Raw genomic sequence first — 23,471 nt, 5'->3', positions numbered from 1 at the left:
TTGCCTGGATGGGTAAAAGCCGTATGTTAAAAATAAGCAAGTGACATTAATAAGCACTTGGTCCAGAACTGTAAAATAGAAATTAGATTGCCATCGCAGTCAGTATAATCTAGACTTTCCAGCTAGGGATTCTTTAAGAGAATCGGAAGGTTTAGACACAGCGTTTCCCACAGGGTATTTAGTATAACTTCCTATTGTCACCTATTACTGTAATTTTTTGGTTGGTTATGTTCTATCTTTGTCACATACTTTTATTTTTCCATGTGAGATCCAGTACTTTTTTTTTTTTTTTTTTTAAATCTCAAGTGTTGTAAACACTAACATTTGACAGATTAAAAGGTACAGGATGTTCACAGATGCAATCTGTAATCCCATTAGGCATTCATTCAGAAATTGGAACAAAAAAGCCTAACTAAAACAGGTTAGGTTTTACAAAAGGACAAAATAGGGTTGCAAAATTTTGGCCCAAAGTGGGGTGAAATCTGAAGGAATGCATTTTAAATTAATTAGAGCAATACTTAATAACAGAAGGTATGCAAAAGGTGAAAAAGATACTGCTATCAGAAACAGTTTTGAAATACAAGAAAATAAAAGTGACATTTGACCAATACACTTGTCAAATGCTATCAGCTATTCTCAGTATGTTGCTCTTGTTGATGTCATCACTTATTTTTACACCTAGCTTTGCTGTTAACTTTCTGCTCCTGTTAAGGATCATCTCATACTGTTTCTAAACTCTTTTAGATATGCTTCTTCATTTATTTTATTCTATTCTCATCTTTCTTTACTTCTAGAGGTTCACGCTTAGACCCCTTACTATTTCCCCTTCAAAAAATGTTCTCTTTTGATCATCTGCACATTTGGAATAAGTTTCTTTTTTCCTTACCTAAAAATCCTATGAAATAAAAGGCATTATTTGGTTTCCCTCCTAATGCTCCCAAAGACTGTGGCATCTTAAAGCATTCCTAGGAGTTCAAAAGGAATAAAGGAAATTGTCATTCATTTCTTTACTGACATCACAGATACCCAAACTTATTTGACAGTAACGAGCAATGAATTGAAAGAAAACCTTACTTTAAATGCATCAATATATACGGGATTTATGTGATTTATCCCTAGTCGTAGAGGTATAATAAGCAAGAGGGCTTTCCAGCCTGTGCAGAGTCCTCCTGCCTTCTTGCTTCGGCCAAGAGCACTTCTGTGCAAATGTGCACTGCTGTGGGACGCGCTGCTGCTCTGAGGAGGGGACCAGCACATTTTTTCTGCGGGAATAAAACTAGAAATCAGTCAACGCACAGAGGAACACAAAGCAGATCTTCCTCTCAGTAGTGAATTAAGCTAGTTTGCCAGGGATCTTTATAGGGCACCCAAGACAAAACGAGCCGGGCATGGCAATTACAGCTATTTAGTAGAAGTAATTCTAGCAGACAGTATGTGCTGGCACGTCCAAGTGAGACGTTAGATCAATGATTGGGGGATGACAATTTAAGACTGCAGTGACATGTCCTATTAATGTTATTAATAGTGTCAAGCTTTGCCTATAAAACGCCAGAGAAATGAAATGGCAGCAATGATAACAGTAGAAATTCTTCAAGGAGCTCTTCACATCCAGTGATGTGAGCACGAAGTTGGCATCAGGGATCAAAAAAACACAACTGAGTTTGTATGTCCTTCTTCCCTCTTCTTACCCTTGCAAGACAAACCCATGCCCCCCCAAGTATTTGTTCATGTTTAGATACATGCTGGCAAATGGAGTCAAATCAGAAACTGTTACCAGAAAACTGATGAGGTGTCACTTCCTGATGTCTTCAATGACCACCGTATTGCCCATAGATACATAAACTGCTAATGAATTCCATTCATCAAATAAAGCAAGCTTCCTAGAAAACATTAAGGTACTAATTAATATAAACTAGTTGGATCAAAAGGGTAGCTTTACACTCAGAACCATTTATTTATTTTTTTTTCTTAAGAAAAAACATCCTTTCTGCATTTTTTAAAGTCTCCATGTAAGAAAAAGAAAACTTTAAACATTAAATGTTTAATATCTTTAGAAAAATAGGTACTGAGTGGTACCAGGAAAAACATATGCGCTGCACCATGTGCAAACTGTTTTGTCTTACTGCTAAGTGCAGTGACAGTAACAGTTCAACTACATCAAGTTTATTACTTTTTATTGCACTCGACAGTCTCTGCACTGGGTTCTTGCCCAATTGTGTCTTTTCTCATCTGGAAAAGAAAAAAATTCCTATGCCAGTTTTGCAGATTACTTTTTGCTTAAGAAATTCCACTGAATTCAGTGGAATTACTTCTGCCTGAGCCTGCGTGCACAGCAGAAATGGGGCGTTAAAAGCTAAATCAGCTAAGGGTTTGGGGCACCAAAACTTCAGTGGGAGACAGCAGCACACAGTTTTATGTCCACTTCTGCAAAATCCAAACCTTTGGGGAAGGGAGCTACACTCTTAAGCTGCACTGGCAGAATTAGCTGTTTCAAATAAGCCAGAAAGAAATGGGGGTGAGCGTTTCACCATGAAAAACTTGGCCATGAAAGATCTGGAGTCCAGGGCATGCTTCAGCTCCCCTCCCTCTTCAGATCATGTGCCTGTTCCAGGGTGTCAAAGACTTGCTGCTGAGCTCGCAGGACCTGTAGCCTAGCCCCTGCCTGAGGTAAGACACCTCCACGTACCCCTGGAGAACTGAGCAGCCTCAGTTCCTTTCAGTGTGGCTCCCAGACTATGAGGAGCTGCCCATCTTTATCCAGTAGCCTTGCTGGCAGAACTGCTGCTCAGAAAGGGAGGAATTGCAGCTCAGTTCCCTCCTCAGCCGAGATGGCTTCTCTCTGATGTTTCACACCACCACTCCGACCTACACGGTGGCACTCTCGACCTGCCAGAGCTGTGCCACTGTGCAGAAAGGAATATACATCTGTGGTGTGACTGGTGAGGGCATGCAGACGGCATAGCAGGAGACTTTCCTGCAGTTTCTTCTCCTCAGGCTCTTCCTTTATTAAAATTTAGAGGTCACCCATTCCCAACTCAGTACCTGCACACCGAGCTGTGGCATGACATTCCATGCTGCACTTGTAAATAGATGGCAAGTACATTCCTGACTGTGGGACAGGGGGAGATGCAGCCTTCAAAACTCTGCCTGGGCCTTCTCTTGGCTGCCCCAGGGGAGTACGTTCTGAATGAGACTGGTATGATCTCACTTACTTTAGTACTTGAGCAACTGTATTTGGTCCAAACCATTCTCCAATTGACTTCCCCTCTCCAACACCCACCTGTGCTGTTTTCATAGTGAAAAAAAGACACACGTACACAAAATCAAAGAAAAATGAGACCATAAAGAATGTGGGAACAATATACAGTAAATACCGTGACTGTCAAACATTCTAGAGTAACTGCAATCTGTATTTAGCAATAACAATTATTTTCTCAATCTATGCTCTTTTCAAAACTTAGGGAGTGCCAGTTTCTTTAATAAACAAAAGGCTTCTAAACTACAATGAGAATTACAAGTTAACAAATGTTAGTGCCCTTTATTACAAATTACAGCAATAAGCTACAAGACTGTCTATTCTAACATTACTGACTCTGGTACCCAAGGCTTACAGAGTTTATCAAGAGCTACATTCTAGTACATGGCTTTATTTAGGTCTCAGGGAATGTTTCTGTACTACTAGTCTTTGCGCCCATCTGCATACCTTTTTATTTTTGTATAAGCATACACCTTGTCTTCACATCCACTTTTTAAAATTATGAATTAACATACTGCAAATTAGTGATTCAACACAGTAGAAATTTCAGTGGAAAAAACCTGAAAGTTTATGTTTGTTCTTACCCATCTGGTGGATTGAATAACAGCAAGCCTTCCTGTCGAGAAAGCATCGTAGGATTCTGTGATATTCTTCTGGTTGTTTTTTGTGTTTTTCCCATTGCCAATCTGAAAGGAAAAATTGATATAGAATAAAAAATGGTGACGTTTTCATTACACTGATCAAATGTCTAGACAGCAGAAAGCTTTATAATGAGATGTTAAAAGACATTTCAATTCATCTCGAATATTTACATTTTGTGTAGAGCTCCTAGAATTCCAAGCTTGTTATGTATCATCAAGCTGCCCTTTATCATCATAGGCTAGATTGTCAAAACAGGGAAAATAAAACAAAACAAAAACATCAACTGCAAACATATTCTGACGGATCATGCTGCGTGTTGATAGCCATTCCAGTATCTCTGAGCTTCCAAGATTATTTAAAAGTACAGGCTGTGTTTAGACCTTGTTGGATTTCTAAGCACCCATTAAATAACAACATAAGATCCATACAGAAAGTCCAAACACTCCACTGGCAGCATCCTGGGATGTGACATGCACGCTTAAGAGCTTGCACCAGGGGGGTTTGGACCTCGTGCTGCTGACAAGTGAGTAGTGAAGAGAAGGGTAAGAGCACTGTCCCACGGTGGCAGGTTTTCCCTTGGCCTCAACTTGGGTGTTACACTAAAAGGTTTATAAAATAATGGCGACAGGATTCCCCATTTGTTCTCCTTCTTTGCCTATTTCTCTGCTTCAGGCTGGGATGATTTCACCCAGCTGAATATGAATTGATTCATTAGGAACTGTTACCAGGGCATCAAAGAAAGTCTCACTAATAAATTCAGGGTTTGTGCTTTTAATGGAGTACTTACGAAGAAGCGTCTGCAGACAATACCGAAGTTCCCTCAGGACCAGCACTCACCTCTCCCTAAGTGTCTGCAGATCAGTGCTTGGGCCAGCATCATCTGCCCGCATCGCAGCATACATCCCCAGCCAGCGTCCGACGAAGGACCCGTGCCTCCTGTTAGGAAAGTTCATCACAATCAGTGCAGGCTTTCAACTGGGTGCAGCACCACAGAGGACATTTCAGAGTGCTAGAAAACAGATAGGGCTGCTGAAGCCTCCATGAACTGTCCCACAGATAAAAGGCACACAGCAAGACTTTGGTTCCATGCTGTTGGTCTAATTCTAATCTCTGCATTGCACAAATAAACAAAATTCATTTATTCCTTGTGGAGCTGACTTACTCTTTTCATTCTTCAAGCAGCATTCACAAACCATTTACTGCATGCTATACAACATGATCACCTGTTTACATACAGACATAAATAAACACTGATTTTAATAATCTTCATGTTTGCATAAACAGTTAAAATGATGCTCAAAATGCGCTAATACTCTAGAAATATTTTCCCAGCCTACGAGGCCATCACTTATCTTGCTATTTAATTTAGAACAATGCAGCAAATCTGCAGTATACTCACCACTAGGCAAAAACTTTCTTCTATACGTAAACCACGTTAAACCACAGTAAACCACACGTGAACACACCTTGGCTTATTGTCTGACTTTGGCTTATGGTGCGTCTGTTGCTGTGTCCAGCACAGTGCAGCCCCTATATTGCTACCAAAACCTTGCCACAAACCTCAATCCCCCTGTTAAAAGAGACCCTCTTGTTTGTTGCCCTTCTTTTGACACTCTCTAACAGGTTTATGTCTTTTTCTTATACTGTGGAGCCCAAAACTGCACTCAGTACTCAGTACATGGAATACCAACAGAGACTGCCTGGCATTTTCTCTTCTCTGCAGAAGCTCTGTTGCTAACACTGTCCAGAAATCACCACTGTCACAGACAGTAGTAGCATTCCCTCCTCCCACAGTTTGTTCTGCCCCCCAAGACTTAGACACCACCCAGAAAAAGAAGAATAATAATACTAATAAAATAAAATAAAATAAAATAAAATAAAATAAAATAAAATAAAATAAAATAAAATAAAATAAAATAAAATAAAATAAAATAAAATAGTCAAAAGCCATCAGGAAGGCAGTGGTGCAGACTGTGGAGAGCCTGGGTTCAAATCCTTCTTCTGTGAGGCTCTGAACCTATATCCCACCACAATCTCTCTGCTAATGTATGGCAGGGAAAGGAGGAAGAAAGAACATATCTCCTGCACTTTCCATTTATTGTTGACTGACAATTCTGTAGAGTTATAAAGCCTCAATCAGTGAGATACAGGGTTCTTCTCACACTGTCTCACTGTGCCCTAAGCGGAACAGCTCTAATCTAATAGATGCTTCACCACAAAATCATGAGTCATCTGCAGTTTTGAACTTTTCTGGGATCAAGTCCCTTCAGATGGTTGAGGAATCTGCTCCAGCACCTATGTAAACTGGTGCTCTACTAAGCTAGTGAGTGAACAAGAGAGAAATCCTCTGCTAGATGACTTGACAAATTGGGTCTGAAAATAGTGTTGAGGCAGAATAGTCCACGATTTTTGCCTTGGGTGCACAGAGGGATTGGGTGTTGTAGACTTCTTTTATTCTTCATTAAGATAAACATTTTCAAAAATGTGCTTGTTCAACCTTGCTCCCACTGTGTGCATGGGAGGGAGATAACTGAAGGTGGGGAGCGTTGCTTGGATCCTGCAAGTGGCTGAGGTCCAGTGGGGTTGGAGGCTTTCTTCCTCCTTTTGGAAATGCAAAGCAACCCTGCACCTCCCCTGCACTTGCAGAAGGATCGTGACAGCCCAAAGCACAGCGGCTTTGCAATTGCTGCATACACTTCGATCGGATTTACGTGGCAAGGGTTTGGTAGCAGGGGCCTGCAGGGATGGCGTCTGTGAGAACAGTCCAGACAACAGCCAGCTCCAGATAGCTCCAAAAGGGCCCCGGCGCTTGCCAGAGCTGAGCCAATAAGCGATGTTGTTTGCACCTCTGGGAGAGCAGATGTAAGCAGGGGGAAATACTGCTGCACAACAGAAGCTGGAAGAGCAAGGAGTGAGAAGCAGCCCTGCAGCCCCCAAGGTGAGTGCAGCAGGAGGCAGGAGGTGCTCCAGGCTCACAGCAGCAGTTCCCCTGCGGGCTGTGCAGGGAGAGGCCCCTGGTGGAGCAGGCTGTCCCCCTGCACCCATGGGTCCCCCATGGAGCAGATCTCCACGCTGCTGCCCCCCTGTGGGTGGAGGAGCCCCCGGTGGAGCAGGTGGCTGTGGCCTGGAGGAGGCTGCGGCCTGTGGAGAGCCCCCGCAGGAGCAGGCCCCGGGCCGCAGCTGCAGCCATGGAGAGGAGCCCCCGCAGGAGCAGGGGGGCTGGGGGGAGCTGCCGCCCAGCCGTGGGGGACCCGTGCTGGAGCAGTTTGCTCCTGGGGGATGGATGGATGGATGGATGGAGCCCGTGGGACGGAGCCGTGTGGGAGCAGTGCTTGAGGAGCTGCTGCCTGTGGGCAGCCCGTGTGGGATCAGCTGGGGAAGGGCGGCATCCCATGGGAGGGACCCCACGGGGAGCAGGGGCAGGGAGGGACCCTGAGGGTCACTCTGCTGAGTCTGCTTTGCCCGTCACGATACTTGTTGAGCCATCGCCCTGTCCTTATCTCAGCCCTGGAGCCCTTTGCATCGTATTTTCTCCCCCTTTCCCTTTGAGGAGGGGGAGTGAGAGAGCGGCCGTGGTGGAACTCGGCTGCCCACCCGCTTCGAACCACCACAGTTGCAAAGTCCTGGGAAAGATTTCTTTCAAGAAATTAAACAAGGTGTTTAACAAAGAAATGCAGAGTTTCCTTTTGAAGGCTTCCTGGAGAATTGGGCTTCTTTCCTATTCCCAGCTCAGAGGAAGGGAATTGTTGATTTCACCTTCTTTTTTCTGACATGGAAATCAAAGGTGAACTGCTCTACAAGGACGAGCAATGTCTCAGAATCAAGCTCTTTTGCTCTGTAGTCCTTTCTCAAGGAAAAGATTGATCACACACCTTCCACAGATGTAGGGGAGCAGGGAATAATTTGGGAACTACTCTAATTCAAGTCAGTTTGGGCATAGTGGTACTTCCCTAGCTGTTTCTGAGACAGACGCATTAGCAACAGAGAGTGTTGTGCCGTCACTGGGAGGCGCCTGCGGTGATGACTTCAGAAACAGAACTGAATTGTGTCACCACAGCACTTTGGCAACAGCTGCCTCTGTGCACGTTTAGCTGGGAGGCACAGAGAAGGGTGCTGGATGCGATGAAACCACGTGAGGATTTGTGGATCTCCCCTTGAGGTGCACAGAGAGGGACCATGCCCTTCTGTAAGTGTTTTGATGCTTGGCTGAGGAAAAAAATGTGGTTTTGTTGTGAATGCTTCATTGTAGTATTCTGTAGTTTGTGTCAAGTTCTTACAGAAGCCTCAAGGTTGGTACTTTGCTCAATGATGGAGCTGCACAGAGTGAGAACAGACCCAATGTACGGGTGAGGGCCTCTGCACGTTCTCTTCTTCCTACAGACGATCAACAAATAAGGGGAGACAGAGAAGAGTGTGCTGTGGTCCTCCCATAGACCGCAAGTACTAAAGCATAAACAAGAGGCTTAAGAGTCCCCCTGTCATGTTAAAATTCAGGCAGCAATGGACTTCCTCACACAGGCTGGCCTGTCGACTAGTGTCTCAGGCTGTGGCGTATGAAGATGCACTCCATCTGCTTTCAGGGTAGCAATGGCAGTGGGCAAGCTTCCTGACCTTAACATTTGTCATTTCATTTCTCACCTGAGTTTTGGTGGTTCTCCACGATTCATTCTTGGACTAGAAAAAAAAAAAAAAAAGTGAATTTTGATCAAAATAAAAGGATAAAAGGATTTCCTTTCCATTAATTACATGTTCTTACCTTTGTAACAGATTTGGTTATTGACTTAGAAGGCAAATATCTGGCCAGACTGCAAGACTTGTGCTCGCAGCGTGGGACAGCTCTCGTAAAGGTGATTCAGGGCAGTTTCTGGAAAACAAGACATCAGATCTCCCAAACAGCTTTCTTTGTGCTAATGTAGGAAGGGTGAGTAAGTGTAAAGGTAAGAGCCCAGATACCGTAAGAAGCAGAAAGTGTGAAGGAAACTTCCTTCTGGCTGATACAGCTCCATATCTAGTTGTCAAGTATGAAGAGAGCAGTGCTAAGTTTCTTGGGGAGAGGAAAACAAAGAGGCTGGGAGAGTGTACAAAGAAAAAAATGGGATTCCCTATTTCAGGAAATCCTAGGAACTGGAAATAGAGATTGGAAGAGTGCTTTAAGCCAAGACAGACATGTTTTAAAACTAAAACCTAGGAGTTGAATGAACCAAGAAATGAATCCCTTTTGATTATGCAGTTGTGTCCAGTGTTATCTTGGGAAATATGGTTTCCACATAAAACGTATCTGGGGCTTGAAGTTCTCCTAAGGCCCTTCTCTGTGTATTCCCTACTGTTTGGTAAGCGCTGAGGTCACACTGCAGACAGCAGCACGTCCCCTCCCCACTACTTAGCTGTCTGTTCTCACAACACGTCTAGGAACAGAATGGCTTGGACACAACTGCGCCTAGGACCGAGTTCATTCAAGCTGCTGGACGAGGTAAAAGCTCTGGACAAGCGAAGGGGAGGGAGGGATGGGTGGACATACAATATGATCACTTTAATCTCATTTCTCTAAGAATCCTGGCTGAGAAAACAAAACAAAACAGAATCAAAAAGAACAGAACAGAACAGAACAGAACAAATGAAGCAAGCAGCTAGCTTGCTGGAGACATTGTCTGGGAAGCAGTGAAAACACTTGCAAACAAAAACACGTCAAAGGACTAACTCTTTGAGCTTAATTCTAATCCAACAGCATAACCTCAAAGTCCTGTTTCTGTTCGTAACAGGCTGCTACAGTAACATGTCCCATTGGATGACTTTGCAGCATAGATGTCAGGAATGCAGCTTGGGATCCCCTCCTTCTACTCAGAGTTCACTTTGAAGGGATGAGCAAGTAATTCTTCCTGGGTTGACGGAAATCTAAAGTCTGTTTTCTAACACTCTTGCAGACGCTTCTCTGTCCATCGGCCTGTCCTGCCAACTCTGGTGTGAGTGTGAAGTTGTGGCAAGAGGGATTTCCCATTCCTATTTGACCTGATGGACACCAGCTTTCCTCGGAAATGGCTGACGTTGCTGAGGAGGCAGCAGTATCAAAGCCCTTGCTGATGAAGGTACAACCAGCTGGGGAGGCTTTGGCATTTCTGCACAACGCTGCTCCCTGACTGTCACTCCAGACTCAGATTCGGAAAGAAGCAAAGCAAGCTAGAGGAAAACTGGATGTCCTGGTAATTTTCTTTTTCTTTTATTTCTTCATTCTTCACTTGTAAGAAAATCTAAATCTTAACCCTTTGTTTGAAAACACGGCTTTATGGAAATGCTTATGGGTGTGCTCCTTCACCTTGTGTGGAACCTGCTTCACCTCGCTTCAGCTATAGGACACCTATGCTCCAATTTATGCTTCCCATGATAAAGCGGTGTTCTTTCGGTGTTCTTTTCTGTGATGCTTGCAGGCGAGGTTGAAAAGAGTTGTCAGTAGGATTCTTCGTTTCCTTTGCAGTATCCAAAGCTCCGTATTACCGTGGATCTTCTCCTCTGATCTGGAAAGCTTCACAGGCCAAAAGAGAATTGAGATGAAGAAGGAAATAGAGAATGCTGACCAATATTGCCAAGTACCACCCGTAAGTTTTGTGAAAGAATCCGGTGCATTTCTGTAGTGGTAGAAAGTTCATAAAATCATCGTCGTGCACTTGAAGGCAAGCAATGCTGTAAAAATGAAGAATGCAAGGCCCTGCTTAAGGACAATCTTCAGGCTGCTTCTAGATCAACAGCTTATTTGCTTCTTCCACAACCTCATCTCCGCTTGCTTAGAAGTTGTGAAGGTCGGAAGCACACTCCGTCTTTTTCATCCCCTCTGTGTATCTTTTCCCTGACAGCAACTTCTGTCTTGGCTCTTCACATCCAGCCAGAGCAGTTGCTTTGCCTCCGCAACCTGCAGGCTGACCTCTCGTGTGTACCTGTGCTGGACTGAGGGTAATGCTTGTAACGCACACAGATGCTGCATTCACTGTGACTTTTAGAAAAGAGAGCAAGAAGCTAACCTGCACAGCAGACTCTTAGGTTTCTGTCTCTCTCTCTCTCTCTCTCTCTCTCTCTATCTGCATATATATTTCAGTACTTATTTACTTCTTTAAAGATACCTTAAATAGAATAGATACTTTAAGAAAGCTTACTTGTTCTTCCCCTTTCCTTGTTTTTAACGTTTGCTTTTCTAACCAATCCTTAATGTTACAACATGGGATTGATGCAGTACTCAGTCCTTAGAAGTTCTCAAAGCACATCAGTGATTTCTCTATTTCTCAACCTTTCCATCTTCATTGAGATCTCTCATCTGAATTTAGGTACGAGGTGAAGAAGAACACTGCAAGCAGCTGAAGCCGTATCAGACACATGCTTCTGCTAGGAAGTCATTCCGAGTGATTCCACGGTGTACTTTAGACAGGTTTGCTCTGGTCCTCTGGACTCAGCATCCCCAAGGGATATTTCAAAGCTCTCGGAAGGACCCGTCATTATCTCTGACACTGCAGCCTCCAGTAGGAAGGGGTAGATATTCCTTGCCCTTGTGCAAAGGAACTACTCAGTTAGCTGTTTCTAACCCAAATCTCGTTGTTGTCTTCTATTGACAGACACCACCCGGCTAGCCAAGCTAAACCACTGAAAATGGAAGGAGTGGGACATCTTGCAAAGCCTGCTGCTGCTTCTAAGCAGAAGTGCGCTGTAGGTGGGGACACAGCAAGAGGAAACGTCCAGGCCACGGTGGAACTGCAAGGCACCTGTCTGAGCCACACAACGAAGTCAGCGATTCCCAGTTGGAGACTGTTGCTCGACCAGTGACACAGCAGCTGGAGCGCTTCTGGTTGCTGCTGATGGGTTCCCGTGAATCAGCCAGGGACAGGAGCTATGAGAACGACTGAAGCGATTTGAAGTTACCCGAAAGAAAGAAGAGAGGAGAGAAGAAGACAAGAGGGGAGGGAAGGGGAGGGAATAAAAGGAAGGGAGGGGAGGGGAGGGGAGGGCAGGGGGAGGGTAGGATAGGATAGGATAGGATAGGATAGGATAGGATAGGATAGGATAGGATAGGATAGGATAGGATAGGATAGGATAGGATAGGATAGGATAGGATAGGATAGGATAGGATAGGGTGGGGTAGGGTAGGGTAGGGTAGGGAAGGGTAGGGTAGGGTAGGGTAGGGTAGGGTAGGGTAGGGTAGGGTAGTGTAGCGTGTTAGAGGGGAGGGGAGCATAGGAGAGTATAGGGTAGTGTAGGGGATCGGAGTTTAGGGGAGTGTAGGGTAGGATACGGGAGGGGAGTGTAGGAGAGTGTAGGGGAGGGGGGCATAGGGTAATGTAGGGTAGTGTAGCGAACGGGAGTTTAGGGTAGGATAGGGGAGGGGAGTGTAGGAGTGTGTAGGGTAGTATAGGGGAGGGGAGTGTAGCAGAGTATAGGGACAGGGAGAATAGGGGAGGGGGTGTAGGGGAGGGGAGGAGACGGGAGGGGAGGGGAGGGGATGGGGGGGAGGAAAGGGGAGGCAAAATTGGGGAGATAATCAAAAGAGGGTAGGGGAGGGTAGGGGAGGGGAGGGGAGGGGAGGGGAGGGGAGGGGAGGGGAGGGGAGGGGAGGGGAGGGGAGTGCTACCATAAATAAAATTGCCAAATACATGACACCTCCGAGTTGACTAGGGCTGAACTACTGAAAAAGAATAGAAAATCTATAAATAAGAGTGAGAGATGGTGAATACCTAACCATCTCTTAAAAGCAGGATTTTAAGAGAATAAGTAATTGATAAATGGAGTTAAGATCGGAGGGAAAAAAGTCCACTGTTGCAATCAATAGAGTTAAGAAGTTTTTCAAGTACATTAGGAACAAAAATTAGAGTAATGACACAGATCTGATACGGGATGGGTATTGCTTCAGTGAGAAATGATGGAAAAAAACACAACACAACACATGCGTATGTGTTGTTGGGTATTTGTAAAAAAGCAAACAAACAAAAAAAAAACAGGTTAATGAAAACTGCATGCTCAATTAGATGATGTTTTTGTTGTCATTGGTAGGGAATTGTGGGCTTTACAACACAATATGTGTTATATATATATATTATATATGTTTTATATATGTTTTATATATGTTTTAATAAAATAAGGAAATGATATTTTTTTTTCTACGTTTGTGGTTTCCAAACTGTAGTTAATAAACATTAAACAAGATGCAATAGGATCTCGTTAACTCTTTTGTTTGAAAAAACAGTGGCCCTGATCGAGAGGTGCAAGTGAGAGGAGACAATATTCAGTATTTCTCTATGTTGTCATTTATTGGTGAAGATGAAAGTCTGCAATTCATGTTCATTACACTAGCATGACAACATGACCACAAGGGGGACTGTCTGATAGTGAAAAGGAACTTCAGCATGGATTAAAAATCTTTGCCTTTCTTTATTCTGAACTGTTTTTCTTATGGCTGCTAGAGAGAGATTCTCTGCCTTAGAAATAAAACTGCCCAGGCTGTTCTGATAAACCTGTAGGGTTAAGGCACTTCTACCAAAACAGATTTCAAAAGGCAAGAAGTCAAAAAGCAACAATTCAGTAATCTGTGTACGCTTCTATATTAAGTTTTAAGATAACCTGGTTTATATTTAGTTCACACAAATTAACTAAACATAGCAGCATACAACCTAAGAAAAGCTTAAGAAATTTATTAGATGCACAGATAAAGTGCTGTAACAGAGAAACTTGTGTAAATCTATTCTAAAATAAATAAGGTACAGTTAAACCACCTTTGACTCGTTTTAACTCGGAAAGAAATAACCTAAGTTTTAATCATTTGAATTTTAAGGTCAAGGTGAAATATACCATAACTATAACAGTGGTTGTGATCTGTATCAACTATTTGAGGCTCCTGTTCCTCTTGAGGTCTCCCAGAAACAGGAAGGCTATTGCAAAATGTGTCCATTAGACATAGTTCCTTTTACAGAAACATTTTTGTAATAAAGTCTGGTTGCTCAAATACATGTTAAAATATTTAACAAGGAAACAATTTTCTCCTGATCCAGTCAATCTTTTAAACAAGACAATGTATTTTTCCTATGACGCAGCCCACAGGAGGGAACAGAAGTAAACATCCTCCTGAACTGAAGACTGTTTTGCTTGAAGAACTAAACTATTGCATTATTATATGAGAGCAAGAAATATCCATTTGGGTTATCCCTTTCTCCAAACATGGTGCCCAGTGATACATGTATTTTTGCCTTAATCTCAAAGGCCCGTTTGTCTCCAGGTAAGGTACGTTAAAAAGAGATTCCCTTTAAGCATCTTATCACAAGATCTCTTACTGCCTTTCCATCCGGGGAAGCTTGTGTGTTAAACTGCCCTTGGAGTTTTGGATGCTACTAGATTTCTGTGCTCTGTTATCCATAATTTCAGGCACTTCGGGGCTAACATGGCTGTTTAAGTCAATGCAATAATATTACCAATATATTCAACACTCAGAAGAGTCACCACAGTTTCCTTCACACACTCAGGATTTCAAATTCTTCTTCCAATTCAAATAGCTTGTCAGTAGATTCAATGAGTTCTGTAAAAAAAGATAAAGAAAAAAATGCTTCTAAAGACATGCCTGATTTTGTTCACTTAAAAAAAAAAACTTTGAAAGACGCATTCCAGAAAAGTACTTTGTAAGAGTGAAAAAAAAAAATCTGTGCTAGCAATTGTATGGCTTGTTTGGATACATGCCTGCTATATATTGCTTGACACTCACAAAGGATAGTTATTCTACCTGTGATTATTCTTTTATTTGCTAACGAGGAACATAACATTGCACAATTAGGCTTTTAATCGGTGCCTTACCTGCTCCTGTGGTTGTCACTTCTGGTTTTGTTGGAGGTATGAAAGGAGGCCAGTGTGGCGGGTGCTTCTGGACCAGCTCAAACATCCGTAGACTCTGCTGCTTTAGAATCTCCTGAGGACAGAATGCTTTCATTTTAAAAGCTGGCTCGGGAGACGCTTCAAACACAAAACGTGTCTGCTTAATTGAAAGTGTTTTTTAATTACGCATGTCCATCAGGAAAAAAAAGTCTTTATACAGACATACTGTGAAATCCAAGCACCATGGTCTCTGTAATACATCCCTAGTTAAAACACATCTGGAAGACAGATCTCTTGAACTGTACTACAAATTATCAGTCTTATCATCTTTTGATATCAGCTTTGATATCTGCAAACCTGTAATTTTGTTTACAGGTAGCAAGCACACTAGGAATGTACAATATTTTCTGCTTTTTAAAAGAAAGTTGCTTGCATAGAACTCTCCTCAAGTTTTCTGTTGATCAATAGCACAAAAGACAGATCTATCAGCTCCTCCAAAGGGGAAAAAAAAAAAAAAAAACGCATCAGATTTTGAAGGACAGGTTTTGGTCAGGAAAAAAGGTGTTCCTGAAGCCAAACGCTATTCCTCTTCAAAGAGAAGTTACCTTCTGTCCTGTATTTCAGTTATTTACAAACTGTTTTCCTTAGATGATTTTTTTTTTTTTAAATAAATGCCCTTAGAGGTTGATGGTACTTTACATTCAGACGTCTGGTGCTTAGCTTAACAGCTGCATGCAGAAACATCTTCAAGTCTGTTTCCTGTGGCAGCCAGCACCTTCTGTTCTCCCTAGATCAGCAGGAGCTAGAGGCCTGCAGCACTTACAGAATCAGATCTTTAAGATAGCAGGGACTAACAGTCATAATTAGAACACGCAATCTACTATGTCAAACAATAAAAAAGGATCAGGAAGCAAATCATTGATACATCACTACAATATGGCAGTTAAACCTTAGTCATTTAGTGAGAATTAGAAGTTAAAAGCAAGTGTCACCCAGTAACACCTTCAAGTGTGGATGTTTACACCCATTTTCCAACTGGCAGGGTTTGTGGCTGGTAAAGTGCTGAACAATTTCCAATTAGCAATTCAGTAGTATTGCCTTACCCTGATGCTTTAATGCATTCTTCTCCATGGCTCATACAATTTGTATACAAAGGAAAATGCAAAGGAAAATTTTACAAAAAACAGACAATAAAAACCAGACTTTATAAAGAACAAATCGAGATGCTAAGTTCCCACTCTTACCTTTTGTACAAGACTACACCGGTTATCAAAATCACATTCTTCTTTGCAAAAGAAGCCCTTAGGGGAAAAAACAAACACACAGAGTTTTACCTTTGCAGATGGTAGGTATGTGGTACCAGCAGGTAAGGCGGTTTGACCTCTGATACAGTAATGCCCTGTACGATCAGTAGATATAAGACTCCAAATATGTGGCAGCTCTAGGGAGAGAACCCACGGGGAGAACAAGGCCCTGCAAACCCCTAACGAAATAGTCAAGCAAAAAATAGCAGCAGCTCCTGTGTGCTCCTCCATGGAGCGCCACCCAGTTCCTACAGTCCAGGTATCAGCAGAAGCTGAAAACTTGTAGATGATGGACCACCTAAGGAACATTTCCATTCTGGTATCTATACTGAAAATATTTGCTCTTCATTATGATTTTGTCTGTCTCGTTGCATCATGCCACATTTTGCACAGTTACGTAGTTAAGTATTAAAACAAAACAAAACAAAAAAACTTTCTAAAAAGCAGCAGTATTAAAAAACAGGTATGTGAATGAATGACAGATACCGGTATCTTTACAGATTGTTTAAAGCTTTAGAAACACATCCCACTGGTGACAACTGCCAATCACCCAATCACAGGATACTGGCATGGGATCAGATCCAATTTTTTCAAATACTACAGTAGCCCCATGACATTTTGGGTGAATTACAAATAATACATTTGTATTTGTAATTTGGGGTGAAATACAATAATTCCACTTAAACATTTTCAACTTATGATAGAAAGTAAGTTTAAGTAACTTGTCTAGAGGTGACCAAACATAAAGTAGTGATAGAATAAAACACATAAACCTGTTTCAGTTCCTTGCTCTGACCATTATAATGCCTCTTGAAAGAAGTAAAAGCTGCTCAGTAAAGAAAACAAAGCGAGCTCCTACAGTACAGACAGCTCCCCACTTGCCCTAAGATTCTCCATGTAGTTATGTACAAACTACTATGTGTTGATCACAGAAGACAGCTTTGTGATCTTGGTTCTGTTCAAGGAGATGCATTGCTGCCCTTACCAATGTAGAGAGACATTACTTTGAGATAAAGTACATGCATTCAAGATTTCCTGACACTTACTAAAGCTACTGAAGGGTCCAAATTCATGATCTTCATTCTATGTGGGGCTTCCTGGCAGTGGAAACTCTCATCGTCAACCGTGCCATTTTCTTCTGAATCTACAAAGCTTTGAGTGGTGTGAGGGTCCAGATAGATCAGCTCATTGCCTGGATGGGTAAAAGCCGTATGTTAAAAATAAGCAAGTGACATTAATAAGCACTTGGTCCAGAACTGTAAAATAGAAATTAGATTGCCATCGCAGTCAGTATAATCTAGACTTTCCAGCTAGGGATTCTTTAAGAGAATCGGAAGGTTTAGACACAGCGTTTCCCACAGGGTATTTAGTATAACTTCCTATTGTCACCTATTACTGTAATTTTTTGGTTGGTTATGTTCTATCTTTGTCACATACTTTTATTTTTCCATGTGAGATCCAGTACTTTTTTTTTTTTTTTTTTTAAATCTCAAGTGTTGTAAACACTAACATTTGACAGATTAAAAGGTACAGGATGTTCACAGATGCAATCTGTAATCCCATTAGGCATTCATTCAGAAATTGGAACAAAAAAGCCTAACTAAAACAGGTTAGGTTTTACAAAAGGACAAAATAGGGTTGCAAAATTTTGGCCCAAAGTGGGGTGAAATCTGAAGGAATGCATTTTAAATTAATTAGAGCAATACTTAATAACAGAAGGTATGCAAAAGGTGAAAAAGATACTGCTATCAGAAACAGTTTTGAAATACAAGAAAATAAAAGTGACATTTGACCAATACACTTGTCAAATGCTATCAGCTATTCTCAGTATGTTGCTCTTGTTGATGTCATCACTTATTTTTACACCTAGCTTTGCTGTTAACTTTCTGCTCCTGTTAAGGATCATCTCATACTGTTTCTAAACTCTTTTAGATATGCTTCTTCATTTATTTTATTCTATTCTCATCTTTCTTTACTTCTAGAGGTTCACGCTTAGACCCCTTACTATTTCCCCTTCAAAAAATGTTCTCTTTTGATCATCTGCACATTTGGAATAAGTTTCTTTTTTCCTTACCTAAAAATCCTATGAAATAAAAGGCATTATTTGGTTTCCCTCCTAATGCTCCCAAAGACTGTGGCATCTTAAAGCATTCCTAGGAGTTCAAAAGGAATAAAGGAAATTGTCATTCATTTCTTTACTGACATCACAGATACCCAAACTTATTTGACAGTAACGAGCAATGAATTGAAAGAAAACCTTACTTTAAATGCATCAATATATACGGGATTTATGTGATTTATCCCTAGTCGTAGAGGTATAATAAGCAAGAGGGCTTTCCAGCCTGTGCAGAGTCCTCCTGCCTTCTTGCTTCGGCCAAGAGCACTTCTGTGCAAATGTGCACTGCTGTGGGACGCGCTGCTGCTCTGAGGAGGGGACCAGCACGTTTTTTCTGCGGGAATAAAACTAGAAATCAGTCAACGCACAGAGGAACACAAAGCAGATCTTCCTCTCAGTAGTGAATTAAGCTAGTTTGCCAGGGATCTTTATAGGGCACCCAAGACAAAATGAGCCGGGCATGGCAATTACAGCTATTTAGTAGAAGTAATTCTAGCAGACAGTATGTGCTGGCACGTCCAAGTGAGACGTTAGATCAATGATTGGGGGATGACAATTTAAGACTGCAGTGACATGTCCTATTAATGTTATTAATAGTGTCAAGCTTTGCCTATAAAACGCCAGAGAAATGAAATGGCAGCAATGATGACAGTAGAAATTCTTCAAGGAGCTCTTCACATCCAGTGATGTGAGCACGAAGTTGGCATCAGGGATCAAAAAAACACAACTGAGTTTGTATGTCCTTCTTCCCTCTTCTTACCCTTGCAAGACAAACCCATGCCCCCCCAAGTATTTGTTCATGTTTAGATACATGCTGGCAAATGGAGTCAAATCAGAAACTGTTACCAGAAAACTGATGAGGTGTCACTTACTGATGTCTTCAATGACCACCGTATTGCCCATAGATACATAAACTGCTAATGAATTCCATTCATCAAATAAAGCAAGCTTCCTAGAAAACATTAAGGTACTAATTAATATAAACTAGTTGGATCAAAAGGGTAGCTTTACACTCAGAACCATTTATTTATTTTTTTTTTCTTAAGAAAAAACATCCTTTCTGCATTTTTTAAAGTCTCCATGTAAGAAAAAGAAAACTTTAAACATTAAATGTTTAATATCTTTAGAAAAATAGGTACTGAGTGGTACCAGGAAAAACATATGCGCTGCACCATGTGCAAACTGTTTTGTCTTACTGCTAAGTGCAGTGACAGTAACAGTTCAACTACATCAAGTTTATTACTTTTTATTGCACTCGACAGTCTCTGCACTGGGTTCTTGCCCAATTGTGTCTTTTCTCATCTGGAAAAGAAAAAAATTCCTATGCCAGTTTTGCAGATTACTTTTTGCTTAAGAAATTCCACTGAATTCAGTGGAATTACTTCTGCCTGAGCCTGCGTGCACAGCAGAAATGGGGCGTTAAAAGCTAAATCAGCTAAGGGTTTGGGGCACCAAAACTTCAGTGGGAGACAGCAGCACACAGTTTTATGTCCACTTCTGCAAAATCCAAACCTTTGGGGAAGGGAGCTACACTCTTAAGCTGCACTGGCAGAATTAGCTGTTTCAAATAAGCCAGAAAGAAATGGGGGTGAGCGTTTCACCATGAAAAACTTGGCCATGAAAGATCTGGAGTCCAGGGCATGCTTCAGCTCCCCTCCCTCTTCAGATCATGTGCCTGTTCCAGGGTGTCAAAGACTTGCTGCTGAGCTCGCAGGACCTGTAGCCTAGCCCCTGCCTGAGGTAAGACACCTCCACGTACCCCTGGAGAACTGAGCAGCCTCAGTTCCTTTCAGTGTGGCTCCCAGACTATGAGGAGCTGCCCATCTTTATCCAGTAGCCTTGCTGGCAGAACTGCTGCTCAGAAAGGGAGGAATTGCAGCTCAGTTCCCTCCTCAGCCGAGATGGCTTCTCTCTGATGTTTCACACCACCACTCCGACCTACACGGTGGCACTCTCGACCTGCCAGAGCTGTGCCACTGTGCAGAAAGGAATATACATCTGTGGTGTGACTGGTGAGGGCATGCAGACGGCATAGCAGGAGACTTTCCTGCAGTTTCTTCTCCTCAGGCTCTTCCTTTATTAAAATTTAGAGGTCACCCATTCCCAACTCAGTACCTGCACACCGAGCTGTGGCATGACATTCCATGCTGCACTTGTAAATAGATGGCAAGTACATTCCTGACTGTGGGACAGGGGGAGATGCAGCCTTCAAAACTCTGCCTGGGCCTTCTCTTGGCTGCCCCAGGGGAGTACGTTCTGAATGAGACTGGTATGATCTCACTTACTTTAGTACTTGAGCAACTGTATTTGGTCCAAACCATTCTCCAATTGACTTCCCCTCTCCAACACCCACCTGTGCTGTTTTCATAGTGAAAAAAAGACACACGTACACAAAATCAAAGAAAAATGAGACCATAAAGAATGTGGGAACAATATACAGTAAATACCGTGACTGTCAAACATTCTAGAGTAACTGCAATCTGTATTTAGCAATAACAATTATTTTCTCAATCTATGCTCTTTTCAAAACTTAGGGAGTGCCAGTTTCTTTAATAAACAAAAGGCTTCTAAACTACAATGAGAATTACAAGTTAACAAATGTTAGTGCCCTTTATTACAAATTACAGCAATAAGCTACAAGACTGTCTATTCTAACATTACTGACTCTGGTACCCAAGGCTTACAGAGTTTATCAAGAGCTACATTCTAGTACATGGCTTTATTTAGGTCTCAGGGAATGTTTCTGTACTACTAGTCTTTGCACCCATCTGCATACCTTTTTATTTTTGTATAAGCATACACCTTGTCTTCACATCCACTTTTTAAAATTATGAATTAACATACTGCAAATTAGTGATTCAACACAGTAGAAATTTCAGTGGAAAAAACCTGAAAGTTTATGTTTGTTCTTACCCATCTGGTGGATTGAATAACAGCAAGCCTTCCTGTCGAGAAAGCATCGTAGGATTCTGTGATATTCTTCTGGTTGTTTTTTGTGTTTTTCCCATTGCCAATCTGAAAGGAAAAATTGATATAGAATAAAAAATGGTGACGTTTTCATTACACTGATCAAATGTCTAGACAGCAGAAAGCTTTATAATGAGATTTTAAAAGACATTTCAATTCATCTCGAATATTTACATTTTGTGTAGAGCTCCTAGAATTCCAAGCTTGTTATTTATCATCAAGCTGCCCTTTATCATCATAGGCTAGATTGTAAAAACAGGGAAAATAAAACAAAACAAAAACATCAACTGCAAACATATTCTGACGGATCATGCTGCGTGTTGATAGCCATTCCAGTATCTCTGAGCTTCCAAGATTATTTAAAAGTACAGGCTGTGTTTAGACCTTGTTGGATTTCTAAGCACCCATTAAATAACAACATAAGATCCATACAGAAAGTCCAAACACTCCACTGGCAGCATCCTGGGATGTGACATGCACGCTTAAGAGCTTGCACCAGGGGGGTTTGGACCTCGTGCTGCTGACAAGTGAGTAGTGAAGAGAAGGGTAAGAACACTGTCCCACGGTGGCAGGTTTTCCCTTGGCCTCAACTTGGGTGTTACACTAAAAGGTTTATAAAATAATGGCGACAGGATTCCCCATTTGTTCTCCTTCTTTGCCTATTTCTCTGCTTCAGGCTGGGATGATTTCACCCAGCTGAATATGAATTGATTCATTAGGAACTGTTACCAGGGCATCAAAGAAAGTCTCACTAATAAATTCAGGGTTTGTGCTTTTAATGGAGTACTTACGAAGAAGCGTCTGCAGACAATACCGAAGTTCCCTCAGGACCAGCACTCACCTCTCCCTAAGTGTCTGCAGATCAGTGCTTGGGCCAGCATCATCTGCCCGCATCGCAGCATACATCCCCAGCCAGCGTCCGACGAAGGACCCGTGCCTCCTGTTAGGAAAGTTCATCACAATCAGTGCAGGCTTTCAACTGGGTGCAGCACCACAGAGGACATTTCAGAGTGCTAGAAAACAGATAGGGCTGCTGAAGCCTCCATGAACTGTCCCACAGATAAAAGGCACACAGCAAGACTTTGGTTCCATGCTGTTGGTCTAATTCTAATCTCTGCATTGCACAAATAAACAAAATTCATTTATTCCTTGTGGAGCTGACTTACTCTTTTCATTCTTCAAGCAGCATTCACAAACCATTTACTGCATGCTATACAACATGATCACCTGTTTACATACAGACATAAATAAACACTGATTTTAATAATCTTCATGTTTGCATAAACAGTTAAAATGATGCTCAAAATGCGCTAATACTCTAGAAATATTTTCCCAGCCTACGATGCCATCACTTATCTTGCTATTTAATTTAGAACAATGCAGCAAATCTGCAGTATACTCACCACTAGGCAAAAACTTTCTTCTATACGTAAACCACGTTAAACCACAGTAAACCACACGTGAACACACCTTGGCTTATTGTCTGACTTTGGCTTATGGTGCGTCTGTTGCTGTGTCCAGCACAGTGCAGCCCCTATATTGCTACCAAAACCTTGCCACAAACCTCAATCCCCCTGTTAAAAGAGACCCTCTTGTTTGTTGCCCTTCTTTCGACACTCTCTAACAGGTTTATGTCTTTTTCTTATACTGTGGAGCCCAAAACTGCACTCAGTACTCAGTACATGGAATACCAACAGAGACTGCCTGGCATTTTCTCTTCTCTGCAGAAGCTCTGTTGCTAACACTGTCCAGAAATCACCACTGTCACAGACAGTAGTAGCATTCCCTCCTCCCACAGTTTGTTCTGCCCCCCAAGACTTAGACACCACCCAGAAAAAGAAGAATAATAATACTAATAAAATAAAATAAAATAAAATAAAATAAAATAAAATAAAATAAAATAAAATAAAATAAAATAAAATAAAATAAAATAGTCAAAAGCCATCAGGAAGGCAGTGGTGCAGACTGTGGAGAGCCTGGGTTCAAATCCTTCTTCTGTGAGGCTCTGAACCTATATCCCACCACAATCTCTCTGCTAATGTATGGCAGGGAAAGGAGGAAGAAAGAACATATCTCCTGCACTTTCCATTTATTGTTGACTGACAATTCTGTAGAGTTATAAAGCCTCAATCAGTGAGATACAGGGTTCTTCTCACACTGTCTCACTGTGCCCTAAGCGGAACAGCTCTCATTTAATAGATGCTTCACCACAAAATCATGAGTCATCTGCAGTTTTGAACTTTTCTGGGATCAAGTCCCTTCAGATGGTTGAGGAATCTGCTCCAGCACCTATGTAAACTGGTGCTCTACTAAGCTAGTGAATGAACAAGAGAGAAATCCTCTGCTAGATGACTTG

At 41.9% G+C, this 23,471-nt stretch overlaps 1 protein-coding gene across 1 annotated transcript; it reads right to left on the bottom strand.

Annotated features, from left to right (window-relative positions):
- Positions 1-13,873: 13,873 nt before the first annotated feature.
- Positions 13,874-22,549, bottom strand: LOC140000920 (cysteine protease ATG4A-like; the record flags this gene model as incomplete). The annotated part of the gene is made up of 9 exons (XM_072032026.1): positions 13,874-14,438; positions 14,711-14,822; positions 15,973-16,029; positions 17,079-17,219; positions 19,028-19,100; positions 20,434-20,506; positions 21,062-21,163; positions 21,957-22,055; positions 22,519-22,549. Coding segments are annotated over 9 exons (753 nt in total), but the record flags the coding sequence as incomplete, so codon positions are not given.
- Between the last annotated feature and the right edge of the window lie 922 nt (positions 22,550-23,471).

This window comes from Anas platyrhynchos, chromosome 35 (assembly GCF_047663525.1).
Source record: "Anas platyrhynchos isolate ZD024472 breed Pekin duck chromosome 35, IASCAAS_PekinDuck_T2T, whole genome shotgun sequence".
In the NCBI taxonomy this organism is placed as follows: domain Eukaryota; kingdom Metazoa; phylum Chordata; class Aves; order Anseriformes; family Anatidae; genus Anas; species Anas platyrhynchos.
Note: the sequence above shows the minus strand (reverse complement) of the source record. Positions and strands in the feature narration are given on the sequence as shown.